This window comes from Panthera tigris, chromosome C1 (genome assembly GCF_018350195.1).
Source record: "Panthera tigris isolate Pti1 chromosome C1, P.tigris_Pti1_mat1.1, whole genome shotgun sequence".
NCBI lineage: Eukaryota > Metazoa > Chordata > Mammalia > Carnivora > Felidae > Panthera > Panthera tigris.
In genome coordinates this window covers 50,098,165-50,120,319 of record NC_056667.1, presented here as the reverse complement: position 1 = coordinate 50,120,319, position 22,155 = coordinate 50,098,165, and the positions used below count along the sequence as shown (strand labels likewise).

At 37.5% G+C, this 22,155-nt stretch overlaps 1 protein-coding gene across 4 annotated transcripts in view; it reads left to right on the top strand.

Annotated features, from left to right (window-relative positions):
• TM2D1 (TM2 domain containing 1) overlaps positions 1-22,155 on the top strand; it is a 50,589-nt gene that overhangs the window by 4,483 nt on the left and 23,951 nt on the right. For all 4 annotated transcript variants that reach the window (XM_015540939.2, XM_007089870.3, XM_042997421.1 and 1 more), the window contains exons 3-4: positions 11,955-12,063; positions 17,555-17,646. In XM_015540939.2, coding sequence (XP_015396425.2) covers positions 11,955-12,063; positions 17,555-17,646 — 201 coding nt within the window. The remainder of the gene's footprint in view (positions 1-11,954; positions 12,064-17,554; positions 17,647-22,155) is intronic.

Here is a 22,155-nt window from a genome sequence, read left to right as displayed (position 1 = left end):
AAGACTTTCTGTATAAGGGAATGATACGATTATTCATGTGGAGAGAATAAACCAAGTGCCTTACTGAATGTGAGAACAAAAGTAGATTAATAAATGATTTTAAATCATTATAATTTTAAAAAGAAAGTAAAGTTTTTTAGACAAATACGAGTCACGGGGCTTCTGCATATGGAGGTACAATTTGTTATCTCTCTATCTGAGAGCTAGATAACTCTCAGGTTATCTAGCTGAGAGCTGGGATAGATGGTACCATACCAGCCCAACACTCCTGAGGCTGGCTGTCTACAGGAAGTTTCTTTTTTTTTTTTTTTTTAACATTTATTTATTTTTGAGAGACAGAGACAGAGCATGAGCAGAGGAGGGGCAGAGAGAGAGAGAGGGAGACACAGAATCCAAAACAGCAAGCTTTCAGCACAGAGCCTGATGTGGGGCTCGAAGTCACAAACTGCGAGTTCATGACCTGAGCCAAAGTTGGAAGCTTAACCCACTGAGCCACCCAGGTGCCCCTACAGGAAGTTTCTTTTAATTGCCGTTTTAAAACGCACAAAAGCTAGTAAAGTAGTCCTGGTGAAATACTTCTAAGTCCTGATCAGAGAGGACATCAAAATGACCCTGGAAACATGTTTTTGGGTCCTACCATGGAACTGATGAGCAGGAGAACAATATTGGAGTTGTGGAACATGTGAGTGATGTGATTTCTCTCCTCCTCCAGCCAAGACTCTTTTTCCTCTTTTTTCACTGTGTATGTGAAGGACTATTACAGAATCCTCAAACTCAGTTTAATTTTCTTCACCAGTACTTTTTGAGTAGGTATGAATAAGAACAATGTTTTACAAAGAGGGGAGTTTCAAGATAGAGGGATTGAGACCAAAGGCAAAATAATTCAACTGTGACAGTAAACTAATGTGATCTTAAAATGGTTCCCAGTTAGAGACACAGGCTTCCATTTATGGAATGAATTAAGTCACAGGGATGACAAATACAACAAAGGGAAATCATGGTATTATAATAGCATTGTATGGAACAGATGGTGGCGACACTTACGAGCATAGCATAATGTACAGACTTGTCTAATAGCTATGTTATACACCTGAAACTCCTATAACATTGTGTGTCAGCTATATACTTAAGTTTAAAAAAAAAAAAAAAAAAGGAACTGAGGCCAACCAATCACAAAAAGTCAGTTAGACCTTTCCAAATAAGATAAATTCTTAAGGTATAGCCAATCAAATAATTTCCTTGCTTTGCTTCCACTAATTCTCTGTAGAAATCTTTTAACTACCTCCTACGGGTGGGGCAAAGCACTGTAACCACTTCTGGGTTGGTACCGCCCAATTTGAATTGATTTTTGTTCAAATAAACTCTTACAATAAAAAAACAACAACAACACAAAAAAACGGGGGTGGGGTGGGGGTTGCTGCCTGGGTAGCTCAGTCCATTAAGCGTCCAACTTCAGCTCAGGTCATGATCTCGCAGTTCATGAGTTCCAGCCTGGCATCGGGCTCTGTGCTGACAGCTCGGAGCCTGTACCCTGCTTTGGATTCTGTGTCTTCCACTTTCTCTCTGCCCCTCCTCCATTCACACTTTTCTCTCTCTCCCTCTCTCTCTCTCTCAAAAATAAATAAACGTTTAAAAATTTTAAAAATGTTCTCAGACAATGCCAACTAACAAGCATATTTATTTATTGAGAAATTATTTGTAATAAATAATAACTGATTAAAATAAATGGATCAAAACAATTAACCTTAATGGAAATTATAGGATATTTATTATTTGAGAAATTATTTACTGTATTTATTGAGAAATTTTTACATGGCAGGCTTCCACCAGGTGATATCAATGATGTATGAAAGAAGACAAAATTTCTGCCTTCAAAGAGTGTTCTGTCTAGATTATACAGACCTACATAAGCAACTGTTTTCAATTTTTTTTAATTTTTTTATTTAAAAACATTTTAAATGTTTGAGAGATAGAGAGAGAGTGCACAAGCAGGAGGAGGGCAGAGGGAGGGAGACAGAGGGTCTGAAGCAGGCTCCACACTGACAGCAGAGAGCCTGATGTGGGGTCCTAACTCACAGAAGTAGGAGATCATAACCTGTGCCGAAGTTGGATATTTAACCAACTGAACCACCAGGCACCATGAATTTTTTTATTTTAGAGCGAGAGTGTGCTTGCATGAGCCAGGGAGAGGGGCAGAGTGGGAGGGGGAGAGAGAGAGAGAGGGAGAATCTTCAGCAGGCTCCACGCTCAGCTTGGAGGCCAACATAGGGCTTGATCCCACAACCCTGGGATTATGACCTGAACCGAAATCAAGAAGCAGACACTCAGCTGACAGAGCCACTCAGGTGCCCCAGGTGTTTTCAGTTTTCTGATCAGTGAACTACATCTGACTCCATCTCTAGGAAATTTTGCTCTGATCCTTTGGCAGGTCTTCTTTATGTTCTTAAGTTTTTATTGAAACGTATTTATAGGAAAGTACACATAAGGGTACCTCAAATGATTCTCAAACTGACCACATTTGTATTTCCAAATCAACAAACATTATCCACATACCAAAAGCCCCCTCGTGCTCTCTTATAGTTCCTATTCTGCCCTAATGGATAACTATTAACCCTAACTTCACCATAAATTAGTTATGCAAAGAGTATGGTATTGTTCGACTTCTTATTTGGAGATAATTTCAAGCTTACAGCAAACTTGCAAGAAGAGTAGTACAAAGAACACCCATACGTCCTTTGCCCATACTCACCAGTTGTTAACACATTATTCTTCTTGCTTTCTCATTTTGTGTTCATGTGTGCTCAGTCTCTGTCTCTCTGCATTTGTATGTATTTTGCCCCTATGCGCGTTTTTCCTAAGAATAGAGATATTCCAGTTGTAAATTTCAGTAAATTTAATATTAATACATATACTTTATCATCTGTATTCTAATTTTATCAAATGACCCTAAGTAATGCCTTTATAGCATTTTCTTTTTCAGTACAGGATCCTTAGATCAGGTTTTGATCCTTAAATCTGACAGATCAAGATTATAGTCCAGAGGCATGATGTTAACCAGAGTAGGATCCCAAACCACCTACTCCCTAGGTCAGTCCTTTTGACTGTTATGAAACTTCATTGTTTATTTCTGATAATTTTTTTCCATTTAAAAAGCAGTGCTACTTTTAACAATTGATAAATACTGTGTACCTACTGGTTTATATTGATGCCATCTAAATCGTAGACATTGGCCAGAATGAAACTTGTTACAGAAAAGCTATGAATCAAGTAGCTTTCAGGTTTGTAGCATGTTGCTTAATTTTGTCTACCAGTTAACATTTATTGTTAACTGGTTTCCTTAGTCTCATCATCTTGATTTATTTTTGCTTGTTTCTGAAATCAATGTAAGCCAGGAATTATGGTGTAATGGAAAGAGTATTTAAAACTAAATTTTTTTTTAATCTTTATTTTTGAGAGAGAAGAGACAGAGTGTGAGCAGGGGAGGAACAGAGAGAGGGAGACACAGAATCCAAAGGAGGCTCCAGGCTCTGAGCTGTCAGCACAGAGCCCAACGTGGGGCTCAAACTCACGAACCGCGAGTTCATGACCTGAGCCAAAGTTGGATGCTTAACTGACTGAGCCACCCAGGTGCCCCTGGAAAGAGTATTGATTAAGAAGTAATGATGCAGGGGCGCCTGGGTGGCTCAATTGGTTGGGCGTCCGACTTTGGCTCAGGTCATGATCTCATGGTTCGTGGGTTTGAGCCTGCATCGGGCTCTGTGCTGACAGCTCAGAGCCTGGAGCCTCCTTTGGATTCTGTGTCTCCCTCTCTCTCTGTCCCTCCCTGCTTGTCTGTCTGTCTCTCAAAAATAAATAAACATTAAAAATAAGAATAATAAATAAAAAAAATTTTTTTTTAACGTTTATTTATTTTTTAGACAGAGAGAGACAGCATGAACAGGGGAGGGTCAGAGAGAGAGAGAGGGAGACACAGAATCTGAAACAAGCTCCAGGCTCTGAGCTGTCAGCACAGAGCCCGACGCGGGGCTCGAACTCACGGACCGTGAGATCATGACCTGAGCCGAAGTCAGACGCTTAACCGACTGAGCCACCCAGGCGCCCCAAGAATAATAAATAAAAAGAAGTAATGATCCAGCCACTCTGGAAAACAGTGTGGAGGTTCCCCCCAAATTAAAAATAGATCTACTGTATGACCCATTAATAGCACTGCTAGGAATTTACCCAAGGGATACAAGAGTGCTGATGCATAGGGGCACTTGTACCCCAATGTTTATAGCAGCACTTTCAACAATAGCCATCATGGAAAGGGCCTAAAAGTCTATCAAGTGATGAATGGATAAAGAAGATGTGGTTTATATATACAATGGAATACTACTTGGCAATGAGAAAGAATGGAATCTGGCCATTTGTAGCAACTTGGATGGAACTGGAGAGTGTTATGCTAAATGAAATAAGTCAGGCAGAAAAAGCAGATACCATATGTTTTCACATATGTGGATCATGAGAAACTTAACAAAAGACCAGGGGGGAGGGGAGGGGGGGAAAATGTTACAGAGAGAGAAGGAGGCAAACCATAAGAGACTCTTAAATACTGAGAACAAACTGAGGGTTGACGGGGGGTGGGGGAAAGGGGAAAGTGGGTGATGGGCATTGAGGAGGGCACCTGTTGGGATGAGCACTGGATGCTGTATGGAAACCAATTTGACAATAAGTTTTATATATATATACATATATATATATATATGTATATATATATATGTATAAAATAAAAATTAAAAAAAATTTTCTTTAGTTTTTGAGAGACATAGGGAGACAGAGCACAAGTTGGGGAGGGGCAGAGAGAGGAGGAGACACAGAATCCGAAGCAGGCTCCAGGCTCTGAGCTGTCAGCACAGAGCCTGATGCAGGGCTCAAACTCACAAACCGTGAGATCATGACCTGAGCCAAAGTCGGACGCTTAACCAACTGAGCCACCCAGGCGCCCCTAAAATAAAAATAATTTTTTAAAATATTTCTTAAAAAAAAAAGTCATGGGATGTAATGCATAACACAGTGACTATAGTTAATAGCACTGTACTGTATATTTGATAGTTGTTAAGACAGTAGGTATTTTTAAAATTATTTTTATTATAATTCCAGTATAGCTAATATACAGTGTTGTATCAGTTTCAGGTATACAAAAATTGCTGGTGAATCAGCAATTCTACACATTACTCAGTGCTCATCATAAGTATACTCTTAATCCCCTTCACCTATTTCCCCCATCACCCCACTCACTTCCCCTCTCATAAACCCAGTTTGTTCTAAGAGAGTAGATCTTAAAAGTTCTCAACACAAGAAAAAATTCTGTAACTATGTACAGTGATGGATGTTAACTAACTTATTGTAGTGATAATTTTACAATATATACAAATATCAAATCCTTATGTTATACAACTGGAACTAATATAATGTTGTATGCCAATAATACCTTAATGAAAATAGATAATAAATTTTAAAACTGGGGGAAAAAAAAAAGTAATGAGTGTTAGCCTAGGACTTAAAGATTCTTACCTACTTACAAGACTTTTGTCAACTCATTTAACTTCTTTTTTTTTTTTTTTGATGGTACAGCCACTTTATTTGTTTATTTTTGAGAGAGAGAGGAGTGTGAGTGGGGGAGAGGGGCAGAGGGAGAGAGAAAGAATCTTAAGCAGGCTCCATGCTCAGGATGGAGCCTGACACAGGGCTGGATCCCATGACCCTGGGATCATGACCTGAGCCAAAATGAAGAGTTGGAGACTCAACTGACTAAGCCACTCAGGTGCCTCAACTATTTAAATTTTTAGAATCTCAGTTTTCATGTTTGTGAAAGAAAAAAAAGTTATGCCTACTTATAGGATTTTTTAAAATAAGGGTCAGTAAGGCACCTAGCTGGCTCAGTCAGTAGAGCATGCAACTCTGGATCTTGGAGTCATGAGTTTGAGCCCCATGTTGGGTGTAGAGATTACTTAAAAAAAATAAGGGTCTAAAGAAATTATCATAAAGTATGTGAAAACAAACTCTAGGGTGGTAGGCTTCTTTTGATTTATTAATTTCATTACACAAAAAATTCCATTAGTGATATAGCCACTTACAGTGTTATATTCCTTTCTCGTGTCAGATTCATTCTCTTAGTTTTCTCAATATTGAAGTTCTCTAATTTACTAGAGTGGGGAACCTGATACTTGTTGAACAATTCCTCTAACCAAGTACCATGCTTTACACACCATATGCTTGAGCATTATAAGAGTATTATCCACATTTCACAAGATTTAGTGAGGTTTTGTAACTTGCTCAAAGGAGCAACCTAGTTAAGTGACAGAATTTGTAGTTAAACCCAGATTTCTCTGTCAATTTAAAGACTTCTGATTAAGTCAGTATTGATGTTTCTCTTATTTATTATTTTCTCATGTACTCTCTATATATTTGGAGCAACAGCTTATCCTTTCTCACTAAAGTACATAATTTTCATCCCTTGAAATAATTCACATACTTCTCTCAAATTTCTAGAAGCACTGTAGCAGTGTGATTTCCTCTTTCCACTGTTGTTAGCTTTCCTAAGGTTCTGAACCTGGAGCATTGGGCATTTTTTCTTATATGTCTCATGTCAAATACAAATCCTTTCTTATAGTAGAAATGATAAAATATCATTGAAAACTAAAATTGTCAGAATACAGGAGTTCAAAAAATAGTATCTAACTGAAAATGGAAAAGTATGATTTCTTACTATTTAATATTTTTATGAGACATTTTTACAACTCACCTATAAATGTTTGATCTTTTAAAATGTACAGGAAACTGTCATTGCTAAAAACAGTGCATTAGGGAAGGTGTATTGGACAATAACCCCGACTGGAATCATAATTACAGTGTTTTGCATTGCAACTATCTCTTTAAGACCTGACTTTAGATAGTCTGCAGGAAAATCTCACAAGGCTGTATGTAAGACAAGAAAGTGACAGCTTCAAACTGAGCAAGTAAGGGCAAGGTAATACATTTAGAGGAAAATTATCCAAAATTTATCAGTAGAATTCTGTTTATGGCACAGCCAATCCAGAACTTACTACTTTGAGGATTTAAAAAAATTTAAAGGCACATTTTGAGGAAAAACTTGTGTTTATCGATTCCTTGCAGATCACTTCTTTGTGAAGGTAGAACAGTCCTCTTCAAAGCAAAAAAGTAACTTTTTAAACCAGACATCTCTTTGATTTATATGTCTGATGCCGAAACTCTTGTACATGTACTCCTGGAAGTAGACAGAGCGATCCAAGAGGTAAACAGGTTATAATTGTTGAAATAGTTTCCTAGGGCTGTTATAACAGAGTGTTACAGACTAGATGGCCTAAAACAACAGACATTTACTGTCTCGGTTCTGGAGGCTAGAAATCTGAAATCAAGGTGTCAGCAGGGCGGCTTCTCAAACTCTGGGTGGCAAGTTTCCTTCCCTCTTCTGACCTGCTGTGGTGGCTGGCAGTCGTTGGCTTTCCCTGACTTGTAACTGCATAGGTCTGGTCTCTGCTTCTGTCTTCATGTAGCATTCTCCCTGTATGTCTTCATATCATCTTCTCCCTGTGTGTATGTATGCATGTAATTTCCCCTATTTATAAGGACAGCAGTCTTCTTAGATTAGGACCCACCCTAATGACCTTATTTTAATTTGGTTAAATCTGCAGAGACCCTATTTCCAAATAAGGTCACACTCTGAGGTACTAAGGGTTAGTACTTACACATATCTTTTTGCGGGGGACATAATTCAGCCCATAACAGGTATCTTTAAAGGAATTGAATTCCAGAACCTCAAATATTATATGTTTACTTTTCCTAAAATTGATGTAAAATCTCTGAATTTTAAAGAGGAGCTCTTTCATATCTATTCTTTGTTGGATGGATGGCTATTCAATTGCTGTGGTATTTACAAGTACTCTTAAATACAGAGAACAAACTGAGGGTGGCTGGGGGAGGGGAAAATTGGTGATGGGCATTGAGGAGGGCACTTGTTGGGATGAGTCACTGGGTGTTGTAAGTAAGCCAATTTGACAACAAACTATATTTTAAAAAAAGGAAAAAAAATGCTGTGGTATTTAGATTCCATTGTAAAAGTGCTATAACATTTAAATTTTAATGGCAGTGTTTATAATCTGCGGGAAATTATATTTTTTCCAACCATTTAAGTCCATGATGAAAAACTTTAGGTATCAACTTAAAAATGTGTAAGGGAATATACCTAGTTGTAGAAAGCTACTTAAGGGAGTGTGTGAGCAAAATTTTTTGAAGACCCATTGGTCTAAAGCAGGGTTTCTCAACCTTGGGATTATTGATGTTTCAGATTAGGTAATTCTTTGTTGTGAGGAGCATGTTTTATGCATTGTAGGATGTTTAGGAGCATCCTTGGCCTCTACGCCCTAGGTGCCAGTAGCAGCTCCCCAGAGGTGACAACCAAAAGTGCCTTCAGACATTGGCAAATGTCCCCTGGGGAGCAAAATTGCTCTTGGTCTTTGAAATAGAGTATAATGATCTCCTTTCAGTCAGTAGTGTAGAATATATATTAGCATTTCAGACATTTGCTCATCTCAATTTTTTTAAAGCCTATTTATTTTTGAGCGAGACAGAGCAGGAGCAGGAGAGAGGCAGAGAGAGAGGGAGACACAGAATCTGAAGCAGGCTCCAGGCTCTGAGCTGGCAGCACAGAGCCCGACACAGGGCTTGAACCCATGAATCGTGAGATCATGACCTGAGCCAAAGTCAAGGGTTGACACTTAACCGACTGAGCCATCCAGGTGCCTCTGCTAATCTCAATTTTGAGATATAGCTCTAGACATGACCTAATATGACAGATTTTCAAGAGATATCACCTAAGGGTATTGATAATAATTTATTCACTAAAGTCAATACATTTTATCCCAGTATCAAGGCATATATCCAAACAGCTATGTATAAATTGTCTGTTAACTTTTGCCCCATCTCTGTAAATTAGAAGTCCTTGCTTATATCTGAAGTCAAGAAATGGCTGTGTGGAAAGCCTCTATGTTTTGTAAAAGTTCTTTTTTTAAAAAAAAAAATTATTTATTTATCTTGAGAGAGAGAGAGAGCAAACAGAGGAGGGGCAGAGAGAGAGGGAAACAGAGGATCCGAGGCAGGCTCTGCACTGTCAGCCCAAAGCGGGCTCAAACTCATGAACCATGAGATCATGATCTGAGCTGAAATTGAGAGTCAGATGCTCAACCAACTGAGCCATCCAGGCACCCCTGTTTTGTAAAAGTTCTTATTGAGGACTTTCTCTGTGTTTCTCTTGGATCATGAACCAAACAAACCAAGTTCCCACGGTTGCTCAGAGGTGAATTGGAATGCTTTCTTTCAATTATATCACAAGAGCTCTATAAAGCTTTTTGTCTTAACTGCCAAGAAGCTCTGACCCAAATTTGTGGCCCAATTACAATGTCTTCTCTTTCTTGTTTCCTAGTAAAGTTGACCCTTGAACGGTGCAAGGGTTAGGGGAGCTGACCCCTGTGCAATAAAAAATCTGTGACTTTTGATTCCTCCAAAACTTAACTACTAATAGCCTACTGTTGACTGGAAGATTTATCAATAACAGTAGATTAACACACACTTTGTATATTATATTATTCTATACTGTATTCTTACATAAAGTAAGCTAGAGAAAAGACTGTTATTAAAAATATTATAAGGAGGGGTGCCTGGGTGGCTCAGTCAGTTAAGTATCCGACTTTGGCTGAGGTCATGATCATGCAGTTCATGAGTTCAAGCCCCACATCAGCTCCATGGTGACACCTTGGAGCCTGGAGCCTGCTTCAGATTCTATGTCTCCCTTTCTATCTGCCCCTCCTCTGCTTGTGTTCTTTCTCTCTCTTAAAAATAAACAAACATTAAACTACATTTTAATAAAAAAAAGAGTATCATAAGGAAAATATATTTTACAGTACTGTATTTATTGAAAAAAAAAATCCACATGTAAGTATACCTGTGCAGTTCAAATCAGTGTTTTTCAGGAGTCAGCTGTATATTATTTCTTCACTCTCAACTCTTCCCTTCATGTTATTACTTTTTTTGCTTGTTTAAATGGTTCTCAGTTATACTGAATCTGTGGCTTTTAGTGTAAGACCTTGTTTTGGAAATTTGAATACATTAAATAAATTAAGTTTATGGGTGACATAGTTTGAACTTTCAATAGCCCAACAAAAGTGTGCAAAGTCATTATACATTTTTTTCTAACGTCATTTTCTCAGTGTACTACTCTGGCCTAAAAAAGGACAATAATTTGTTGGAAATCATAAGATAATTATAATGTAGACAGAAAATGAATACCATTTTCCTCTCATGATAAAACTCTAGGGTGTCTTTTAGACTATTATACACGATTCGATTTTCATTTTCTGAAAAAACAAAAACAAAAACAAAAAGTGTAATTATTGATCCTAAACATAGAGATAAGCAATTACTGAAACTAGCCTAAAAACCTTAGTACCTTTTAATCAGGAATGGTGAAGGTGGAAAAGGCACTAACATTTAGCAAATAACTACACTATGCTGTGCTTTGTACTAGGTACTTTATATCATATTTAGTCCCCACAATAGTCCTATGACATAGATGATCTTGGTGCTATTTTTATCTACCAGGAACCCAAGGTTCTGAAAGAGGCAATGCACAGATAGGTCATTCACATCCCAAAGTTCTTGCTCTTTACACAATGAGGCTATAAAGCTTTCAGGACAGTGTCTGCCTAGCACATAGTAAGCTCTGTAAGTATTACTTCCTCTTATTATGTCATCTGGGGTATAAGTAAAGATCAAAAATGTTAAATGCTGAAGTGGTATATTACATCAATTCCTGGAGGGAATAGAGAAACAAATACATTTAAAATAACCCAGGGGGGCACCTACCTGGCTCAGTCCATAGAGCATGCAACTCTTATTTTTTAGAGAGAGAGAGACCACATAAGCAGGGGAGAGGGGCAGAGAGAGAGAGAGAGACAGAGAGACAGAGAGAGACAGAGAATCTCAAGCAAGCTCCATGCTCAGTGCAGAGCTTGACCCGGGGCTCGATCCCATGACCCTGGGATCATGACCTGAGCTGAAATCAAGAGTCAGACAAGAGTCAAGAGCCTGGGGGCTCAGTCAGTTAAGCATCCAACTTCAGCTCAGGTCATGACCTCATTTTTTGTGGGTTTAAGCCCTGAATCAGGCTCTGTGTTGACAGCTCAGATCCTGGACCCTGCTTCAGATTCTATTGTCTTCCTCTCTCTCTGTTTCTCCCCTGCTTGCACTCTGTCTCTCTCTCTTTCAAAAATTAAAAAAATAAATAAAAAGTCAGACACTTAGCCAACTGAGCCTCAGAGCATGCAACTCTTGATCCTGGGGTTATGAGTTCAAGCCCCACATTGGGCATAGAGATTACTTAATAAACAAATTAATTTTTAAAAATAGAATAAATAATCTATTTAGAATAAATGAAAGTAATCTTAGTTTATGAAAACTGTCTTCTGCAAGAGTTGATATAAACTGGAAATACAAAATCAGATCATATTAAATTTAATGAATTACCCAATGAGTTACTAACAAAAATTTGAGAAGTATTCTTTACCCTACAGATAAAGTAAAGGGCAATAATACTGTGCAATTCTTGTCACCTTTGTCAGAGGTGAGAGATTAAAGTAGATGGGTCATGCATCTAACCCGATGTGACAATTCTTACATGTTTGTGTTAAGACCACTGTATCATATTATCCTTTATCTTGTACATGTATATATACATTTAGATATTCCTATCCAAAGTCTCATGTCAGATATTATATTGGGATGTGGTTTGTTATAATTTTATATTTTCTTGTGTTTTTTTTGCTAGTCTTAAGCATAATTACATACCTTTCCTACAGAGAAAAACACAGTGGTTTCTTGCTTTTTTTCCTGCCTTTTAGTTCCTTGTTTTCCAGCACCCAACATAACTTGTAAGGATTTCAGTGGCAATGAAACACATTTTACTGGGAACGAAGTTGGTTTTCTCAAGCCTATATCTTGCCGAAATGTGTAAGTTCATTACTGAAGCTAAATGTTCAGATTACTTGCCTGTGTTGTATCTTGACTGCATGGTGTAAAGAGATAAAGAGCAATTTGTGGGGAAAATCCAACACTAATATAACTTTTATGTCTATGTCAGAAAACCTCTATTTTAAGTGTATTTTGTAATGTAAATACAATTGACCACCAAGTAAAGCATAGTAGTTCACTATGTGGAATAAATAAAGACTGTGAATAGCCTCATGCCATGTTATTTCGGTCAGTTTATGCCACTAAGTGAGTTATGAAAAATTCTGTTTTTAAAATTTGGGGGGTTTCTAGAGTGCAAATAAGGGATCGTGTACCTGTAATAGTAAAAGAATGTTAATTACCAATCATTTGCATTTCAAGGGCATTTTGAAATTTTGTTTCATTCTTGGTAATAGGTATGGATGAGGAATGGTTAAACAGCATTCAAAAGTTTGGGACATTAAGACAAATGGCTTTTATTTTGTTAAGAGTGTTCTTTATTTGTTTTTAAAAATTTCTTTAAATGTTTTTATTTTTGAGAGAGAGAAAGAGAGACAGCACAAGTGGCTGGTGGGGGGTGGGGAGTGCAGAGAAGGAGAGAGACACAGAATCCAAAGCAGGCTTCAGGCTCTGAGCTGTCAGCACAGAGCCTGATGTGGGGCTTGACTGCATGAGTCATGAAATCATGACCTGAGCTAAAGTCGGATGCTTAACTGACTGAGCCACCCAGGCGCCCCAAGAGTGTTCTTTGTTTAAAGGACTTTGAAGTTTGCCTTTTATTTTTGCTTTGGTAAAGCTAACATTGTATTCTTCTATTTCTGCTTTGTACTAAAAACATGGTTTAGTTTCACCCATTTTTATTTAATTGGTGGCACTATATTTTTACCTTTGAACTGTACATTGTTTTATTTGATGGCACCTATTTGCAGTTGTATCAAGGAATAACCACTGTTATTTCTTTCTTTCCTTTTCTTTCTTTCTTTTCTTTCTTTTCTTTCTTTCTTACGGTTTGGCTATTTCTACCAGTTCTATTAGAATTCCTAGAAATTATAGTAGAGTCTTATTTTTGACCCTACTTCACTGAGTTAATGAGGGGCTTTAGATTCTATCTTGCCGTGTAATCCTAAGTGAATCACTTAAACTTTTTTGGGTTTAAAGATTGCTCATTAGTAAAGTAAAAATTGCTAAAAGGATTTACTTCACAAGTACTTAGATATGGTTTAGCCAAGTTTTGAATTTATAGATTGATATTTCTACCATAAAAAATCCAAATGACAATTTATTAAGCGTTGGTCCAAGATATCATAGATTATAGTATAACAACTAAGAAAATCATCTACTGAGAACAGTTAACCACTCAGGTTGGACGTGGAAGTTTATATTACCTGTTATGGTAACACCACAATGGTCTGTTAATCAATTTCCAAATTAATTCTGATTTCTTTTCAGTGTCTCTGGGTAGATCAAGCTCAGTGCAACTGAGCTATACTAATCATGCTTACAAAACAGTGATGTCAGTGATAAGAAGAAATGTAATTATCAAGGAAACCAGATACTCGCAAGTATACTGGCCAACTTATTCCCCTCCTATAGTAAAATCTACAGTTCCAAAATAGAATTCACTTAATGAGCATTGAATCAGAACAAGGGGAGTTAAATTGATGGGTAATTTTAATGATAAGTCACAAAATTAAGATCAACTCATAAGTCATTTTTCTATATCAGGATATTCAGTACATGCCTACCAAAGATCCAGCTCCTGGTCAGCTACTGAATGCTCACTGACAAATTCTTACTCATTGAGTGTTCCTTTTCCAGTTTACATATTTTCCTTCTACTCCTGTTACTCCTGTATATAATATTGATAGTTGATTAAAACTCCTATCTTAATATTGCAGATACAGTCGTTCTGTAATGTATTCTCCAGCAACTAAAGTCTAGCAACCATGTCTGATTGATTACCAAGCCACACGCCTATTTATACTGGCCAACTATTTTAGCTGGAGCAGGCTAACTGCTGTAACAGATGTCTTTAGAATTTCAGTGGCTTAACGCAATAAAAGTTATTTCCCATTTACATCATGGTCCAAATGGTGTTGGCTTGGAGGTCTGGATGAGGTAAGGGGAGTGATTGTTGTTCTATGCAGCCATGCCGGAGCCTTGCTCCTTTCATCTTGTGGCTTTGCTTCCTCTAGTCCTCACAGTCCTTTCCATTCAGCCAGCAAGGGGGAAAGAGGAAAAGCAACCCCGTATAGGAGAATTTTATGGGCCAGATCTAGAAATGGCACACATCACTTGTGTCCTCATTACACTGGGCAAAACTCAGTTATGACTGCACTTAAGTTCAAGGTGGGCTAGAATATATAGCTTAGCTATACATCTGTGAGCATAAGAGCAGTGTTTCAGTGAACAATTAGACAATGTCTGCTACACCACCCATTTTCAGATTATTCTTTAGGATGGTTTAATATATAGATCATTGTGTTTCCAATTTCATTCCCCTTTCCAGCCAAGCTTTTTGAAAGGTATGTTCCTATAATACTTCCCTTTTATGAGTTTTTCTGTCTAATGTAAAGACAGTTTTTCTGTCTAAGGTTTTGGCCATGCTGAAATTTGCTGCTATATCAAATAGATCTTTATAATCCATATCTTAATCTTTCTACAGCATTTGGCATTCCCTTCTCTTAAAATATTTTCTTTCCTTGACTTTTGTATAAAGCACTCTTCTATTCCCTTTGATTCCTCTTCTTTTTTCTGTAAATCTTGATATCCCCAAGATTATATCCTTGGTCCTATTCTCTTTGTCATTCATTCCCCTCTTTGGCTTCTCTCACCATCTTTATGTGTATTAAAGTCCCAAACTGAATCTATCATCTTTTCCTTCAGATCATTTCCTCCTTTGTCTTAGTGTATGGCCCATGTTCTACTCCGTTTCTTAAGCTGAAACTTTGGAGTCATTCTTGACTTCTCCTTTTCCCTCATTTCCCACATTTAGCACAGTTGCTTCTGCCTTCTTAGTATTTCCCAATTTTGTTTACATTACTCTTCTAGTGCTACTGCCTAGTAGGTTATGGCTTGAGTTTCTTAAAAGCCGACTAATTTATTTCTCTACTTCTGGTCTGGTGCCCCATTCCAATGTAGATAGGACAACCACTGCCCTCAGCATAAAATCTGACATCCTTATAAGAACAGGATCTTTGGGCCATCTATCATCCCCTATCTTCCCCAAAATGTCCTAATTGTGAGTGAAATGCAAAAAATATAGGATTGTAAGCAGGAGATGGACATAATCAGATTTGATATTAAAGTGATAACTCCAGCTACTTCTCTGTTTATTTCTTTTTTGCAGCAAATCTCCTTCCAAGAGTTGTCTAATATTCCTGTACTTCAATTTTTTTCGTTCCAGGCTTTCTTAAGCCTGCTTTGTTTGGTCTTTTTCCTCTACCACATCACCAAAATTGTCCTTGCTGAGGTCACATCACCAAAATTGTCCTTGCTGAACTTCTCTTGACTAAATTTGGTGGTAAATTCTCAGCCGTTACTTATGTGATCCATTAGTCACATTTGGCACAATTATCACTCTGTTCTCCTTAATACACAGTACTGTCTTCACTTGACTTCCAAAATATCACACTCTTCTAGTTTAACTTCTTCCTCAATGTTAGCTCTTTCTCAGTCTCCTTTCCAGCTTTTTCTCTTCTTGGTCTCTTAATATTGGAGTATATCAGGGCCCATTCTGTGAATCTTTTTTTTTTTTTTTTTTTTTTTGGTCTATCTTTTCTTACATGGCAATATCCTGGTTTTAAATACTTGGTATATACTTGTAACTCCCTAATTTATATCTCCAGCTCAGACTTCTCTCTCAAACTCTAGACTTGTAAATCTGACTGTCTTTTGGACAACTCAACTTGGATGTCTGAGAAACATCTCAAACTCACATGCCCAACAATGAAATCCTGAACATCCTTCCAAGGTGTAGTCTACCCTCAGCCTTACTCAACTCAGTTAATGCTTGTTTTATCCCTCTAGTTACTTAGGACAAAATCTTTAGCTTTATTCTTACTCCTTTCTTCTTTCATAACCCAAGTTGAATACATCAGGAAATCCGGATATTGTACTTCAGAATATATCCAAAATCTGATCACTTCTGAGTGTTTCTTTTGCTATCACTCCAGGTCAAGCCACTATTAATTTTGATCTGGATTACAGCAAGAGCCTTCAGAGCCCTTTGTCCCTGTGGTAGTTGGAATTTGTTCAGCAAATTCATCCCTCTCAATCACTATTAACTGGGCAATGTATACTTTCCACTCTATTGATTTGGGGCTTGACCCGGTGATTGTATTTGGCCTGTGTAATGCTAGCCAGTATGAAACAAGCAGAGGCTTAAATGGGCTTGTGAGTTTTCGCTTTCGTCTTGAACCTTGGTGACGTGCTCTGAAGAGAACTTGCCCCAGGTAAATGCTATACCTTCAGCCTGGGCCCTAGAAAAACTTAAGAGGAACTAATTTGAACTGATTTGAACTAGCCTGGATTTAAACTGAGCCAAACTTTAGCCTGAAGCAACATCTCCTGGCTGAACCCACTCTACATCAGCTGAACTACAGCCAGCTGCAGTCTACAAGTATGAGAACAATTCCTTGTTGTAAGCCACAGAGATTTAGGGTGGTTTGTTATACAATGTTATTGTGACAGTAACTCACAAGTACTCCCCTACAGTCAGTTTTCAGCACAGCAGCTAGAGTAATTATTGTAAAATCAAAATCAGATCATACCACATGTTTACTTAACATGCTACAGTAGCTTCCCATATCTTTCAAAGTAAAAACCAAAGTCTTTACAATGGTATTCTGGGCCATACATGATTTGCCGTTTTTGCCCCTTGTTATCCCTCTGACCTCAGCTCCTACTCTTCTGTTCTCTAATTCTACTCCTACTATACTGGCCTCCTTTATAGTCCTCAGACATGTCAGGTATGCTGTCCTTGCCACGGTGGTTACTTTTGCCTGGGGCTCTCTTCCCTTCCAGATGTGGTGTGGCTTACTAACTCACTGACTTCCCTCAGGTCTTTGTGCATATGCCCCCTTCTCAATGACGCCTACTCTTATTGCCCTGTTTATATCTTATATCACCCTTGTCTGCATCCCTGGCATTCTGAATTCCCTAAATGCCCTGCTCCACTTCTTTTTTCCATAGCATTTATGACTTTCTAACATAATATATGGTTTACTTTTAAAATACATTTATTTTTACTGCTTGCTGCCTGTAGATTGAAAGCTCTTTAGGGGCAAGGATCTTTGTTTCTTTTGTTTATTAATATATCCCAATAGCCCAGCATAATGCCTGGCATGCAATAACCACCCAAAAGGCATTAAGTAAATGAATGAATGGATGAACAAATTAACAAATAAGTATTAATTAATAGTTTTACTTCCTGAAATGTCTACATGTTGAGAATACATGTATATAACACTCAGGTTCTAATTTTGTACAGAAATGGCTATTCATACAAAGTGGCAGTGGCACTATCTCTTTTTCTTGGATGGTTGGGAGCCGATCGGTTTTACCTTGGATACCCTGCCTTGGGTGAGTATGTTTCATCAAAAAAAAAAAAAAAAAAAAAAAATCCTTGTGAAACCTGTACGGTAGGTAAATGTACCTATTCTTATAGATTAAATCTCTGCATACTATTAATAGTTACAAGTTCCAACTAACTGGAGTTGAATAGTTAATGTTCTTCTGTGAATATAGAGCTAGCTCTACAATTCAGCCTGGGTAAGAAATATTGACCTCTCCTGTATTTTCATCTTTTTGAAAACACACAAAATAGTATAGGTACTTCCTGTCATTGCTAGTACTGGGCAACATGGTAGACATTTAATAAATCTTTTATGAATAAATGCATATCCCTTCTATCCCTCTAAAAATATTTGTCTTCTACCTGAACCTCTGTCAGTGTTCCCTTGAGAATAGAAACTACTTCCTTTCAGGAGACGTTGGGATTGCACCTCCAGCTACCGGCATGAGCTGGTGTAGAACCTGACTTTTAGTACCCTTAGCATCCCCCTTATGTGTTCCTTATAGCCGTAATCTTCGCATTTACCCTAGTTACTAATGCTTATGCAAACTGTATACATTTGATGATAGCTTTTGTTTGAACAATACTTTTATATACCTACCCTTATTTAAACCTTACAGCTCTCAGACTTTATCAACCTCTTTAAATCTTCTTTACCAGGTAGGGAAATTGTCACCAGAGAGGTTAAGGGATTTACTCACTCTAGAGGCCTTGCTTTATTCTGTGACACATTTGTTGTTATCGTCCTTGTTTTATGGATAGGGAAATTGTCATGAGATTAAGAGATTTACCCAAGGACGCTCAGCTAGTGACCTGAATTTGAACCTAAATTTTCTGGCCCAAGAGATCATACTTTATTTACTGTAGTACTCTGATTCTTTATTAGCCCTGTACTGAGAAAAATTTAAAGTTTCTGAATGCTCTACTTTCCAGCTAGCAAGGCTTATCTTATTCTTTCCATGTTGCTACCTACCAGAGATCAAAGAGGAATCTTTACTGTGGTGTTAGTGGGAAGTATGTTTCTGATAGCCTTACTTGGAACTGGACAAATTTGTCCAGTTAATAGACATTTATTCAACATTCACTACCTGTTAAGTAAGTGCGTGCTCTGGAAATAATGATGACGATCACAGTTCTCATTGGCTAAGACCATATAAAATCATATAATCTTCATAGAAGGCCTCAGAGTTGTTAAAATAACAACCCTTTAGCCTAACTTTCTTTTTAGATGATGGATGGACAGATGGATGGACAAAAGGAAGGATGGATAGTTGGACAGAAACTAGATTCATAGTGAGAAAGTAAAATGATATGGTGATGGTAAGAATACACCTGAAGCCTTCTGCCTTTATCCTTGTATTTTCTTTGCTTTTTTTTTTTTAAGTTTATTTATTTTGAGAGAGAGAGAGGACGAGCTAGAGAGGGGCAGAGAGAGAAGGGGACAGAGGATCTGAAGCAGGCAGTATGCTGACAGCAGAGAGCCTCATGCAGGGCTCGAACTCATGAACTGGGAGATCATGACCTGAGCCAAAGTTAGGTGCTTAGCTGACTGAGCCACCCGGGTGCCCCCTCCTTGTATTTCCTTCTATGTTTTCTTTAAAAAAAAAAAAAAAAAAAAAAGTTTTAAATTTTTATTTATTTATTTTTGAGAGAGAGAGAGTACATGTGCAAGCATGAGCAGTGGAGAGGGAGAGAGAGAATCCCAAGCAGGCTCCATGTTGTCAACACAGAGCCCAATGTGGGGCAACACAGGGCTCGATCTCACCAACCGTGAGATCATGACCTGAGCTGAAACCAAGAGTCGGATGCTTAACCAACTGAGCCACCCATGTGCCTGTCTTCTATGTTGTCTTTAAGAAGATGAAATTGTATAGGACTACCTGGGTGGTTCAGTCAATTAAGCATCTCTTGGTTTCGGCTCAGGTCATGATCTCACAGTGAGTTCAAGCCCTGCATTGGACTCTGTGCTGACAGCACAGAGCATGCTTGGGATTCTCTCTTTCCCTCTCTCTCTGGTCCTCCCCCACTCGCTCTCTCTCTCAAAATAAATAAACTTTCAAAAAAAAACTTTTTTAAAAAGACAGAATTATATATATATATTTTGTAAAGATTTCTAACTTTCAGAAAGTTTTTAAAAAGTTAGGAGGGAAGGAGAAACGCTGTTCTTTACAACAGTTTATTCTGTGATGATTTCGAAGTCTATTTTAAATTTTAAATATTTGGCCTAACGAGTGACTTTTTGATTTTTTGTGATGTGTGTTGGATGAGCTGTCATGTCATATGTGTAAGTTAATGTTTTTTTCTTACTGCAGCACATAATAATATGTTGGCATGTATACTGTGAAAGTAAAATTCCTGCAAAGTAAAATTCTAGGTAAAGCTCCGTATAAAGCTCTGTATAGTGAATATTAGTTTCCTGCCAGGAACTGCCTTTCTCTGGCCACTGCTCTTCCAATCTATTATTAGGTCAGTCAAAGAAAACCTTTCCATTGGAGGCTGAGATTCCATAAACTTGCAAGTATAATTTTTTTTTAAATTTATTTGTTTTTGAGAGAGAGAGAGTGAGAGAGAGTGAGCAGAGGAGGGGCAGAGAGAAAGGGAGAGAGAATTCTAAGCCAACTTCACACTGTCAGCACAGAGCCTGATGCAGGGCTCTGTCCCACAACCCTGGGATCATGACCTGAGCTGAAATCAAAAGCCAGACGCTCAACCGACTGAGCCACCCAGGCACACTGCGAGTGTAATTTTTAACATTCGATGTTATGCTTCAGCGTAAAAGTTTTTTTTTTTTTAATCTTTAAATAACTTACTTTATTATCACAACAATTTTTGTGTGTTCATTAGTTCAAAAAATATTTTGACTGTTGACTTAAGATAGAACTTTCTCAAGATTGTTGTCTGTCACTTCTTATTCGTCTGCTTTTCAGCTTCTGAGTTTTTGTTGTTATTGTCTTATCTTTTATTTTCTTTATTCTGTTGGGTTTTTGGACTTTAAAAATTCCTTACCATCTTTTCGTGGGATCTTGGAGTGAGAGGAGCTAAGTGGGCATGTCAAATTCATGATCTTTAACTGAAAATCCTCTTATCTCTGTAAGCATTCAGACATTTTTATTGTATCTTACTTGCATTTAAGCTGTCTTAATGTTAGGGATTTTGATATGTTTTATCAACTAATCTAATCTAATATGTAAAGTAATAATGTTTTTGAATTTTAAAATATTAAATGTTTTTAAATTAAATTTTAATTTTTACTAAGAATCCAGGGTTAAAGATTTTTGGTATTTTTGAATAAAATGATTACCATTAAAAAATTTTCTTAACTGTATAGTATGTTGACTGACATGAAAATAGTTATAGATAAAGTCTAAAATTATATTTTTCTTATAATCTTATTTAATCTTCATGGTTATAAAAAGCAGTGGTAGCTTTTTAAAATACTTCCTCAATACCATTTATGATCATTGGAATTTTGTTTTATTTTATTTTATTTTATTTTATTTTATTTTATTTTTTTAATTTAATGTTTATTTATTTTTGAGAGACCGAGAGAGACAGAGTGTGAGTGGGGGAGGGGCAGAGAGAGAGAGAGAGAAAGACACAGAATCTGAAAAGGCTCCGGGTTCTGAGTTGTCAGCACAGAGCCTGACGCGGGGCTTGAACTCACAAGCTGTGAGATTATGACCTGAGCTGAAGTCAGACGCTCAACCGACTGAGCCACCCAGGTGCCCCAATCATTGGAATTTTATAAGACAGAATAAATAATGTAAATCATGCAATATGAAATCTGCTTTTACTAAGTAATTTAGTGTTAAATGTGATACTTCATTATATAAATTTTACTTCAGGAATAGACAAGGGAAATTTGTTGTGGGGGTGAGCTTGAGTAAAATTTCATAAGATCTAAAAATTCACTTAAGGAAAATTTTCAGATATTTCAAATTCCTTTTTAGCTCATGACTAACTTTATGTATAGCTTTATTATCTTTAATTGATTTATTCCTCAGTATACCAGTGCTACATTAGCTGGAAACTTTTTTTTTTATAATGAAATCTTAGTTTTTATTTTTATTTATTTATTTATTTATTTTTATCTTAGAAAGAGAGAGAGCAGGAGCAGAGAGAGGCAGAGGAAGAGAGAGAGAGAAAATCTTAAGCAGGCTCCACACTCAACTCAGAGCTCAATGCTGGGCCGGGCTTGATCCCACAATCCTGGGATCATAATCTTAGCCAAAATCAAAAGTCAGATAGATGCTCAACCAACTGAGCCACCCAGGCACCCTGAAATCTTATTTTTCTAATAGCATTCTGTCTTTGTATTCTTAATTGTTTTTAATGTTTATTTATTTTGAGAGAGAGAGGGTGTGAGCAGGGGAGGGACAGAGAGAGGGAGACAGAATTCAAAGCAGGCTCCAGGCTCCAGGCTATCAGCACAGAGCCTGACGCAGGACTCGAACGCACGGACCGCGAAAACATGACCTGTGCCAAAGTCAGATACCTAACCGACTGAGACACCCAGG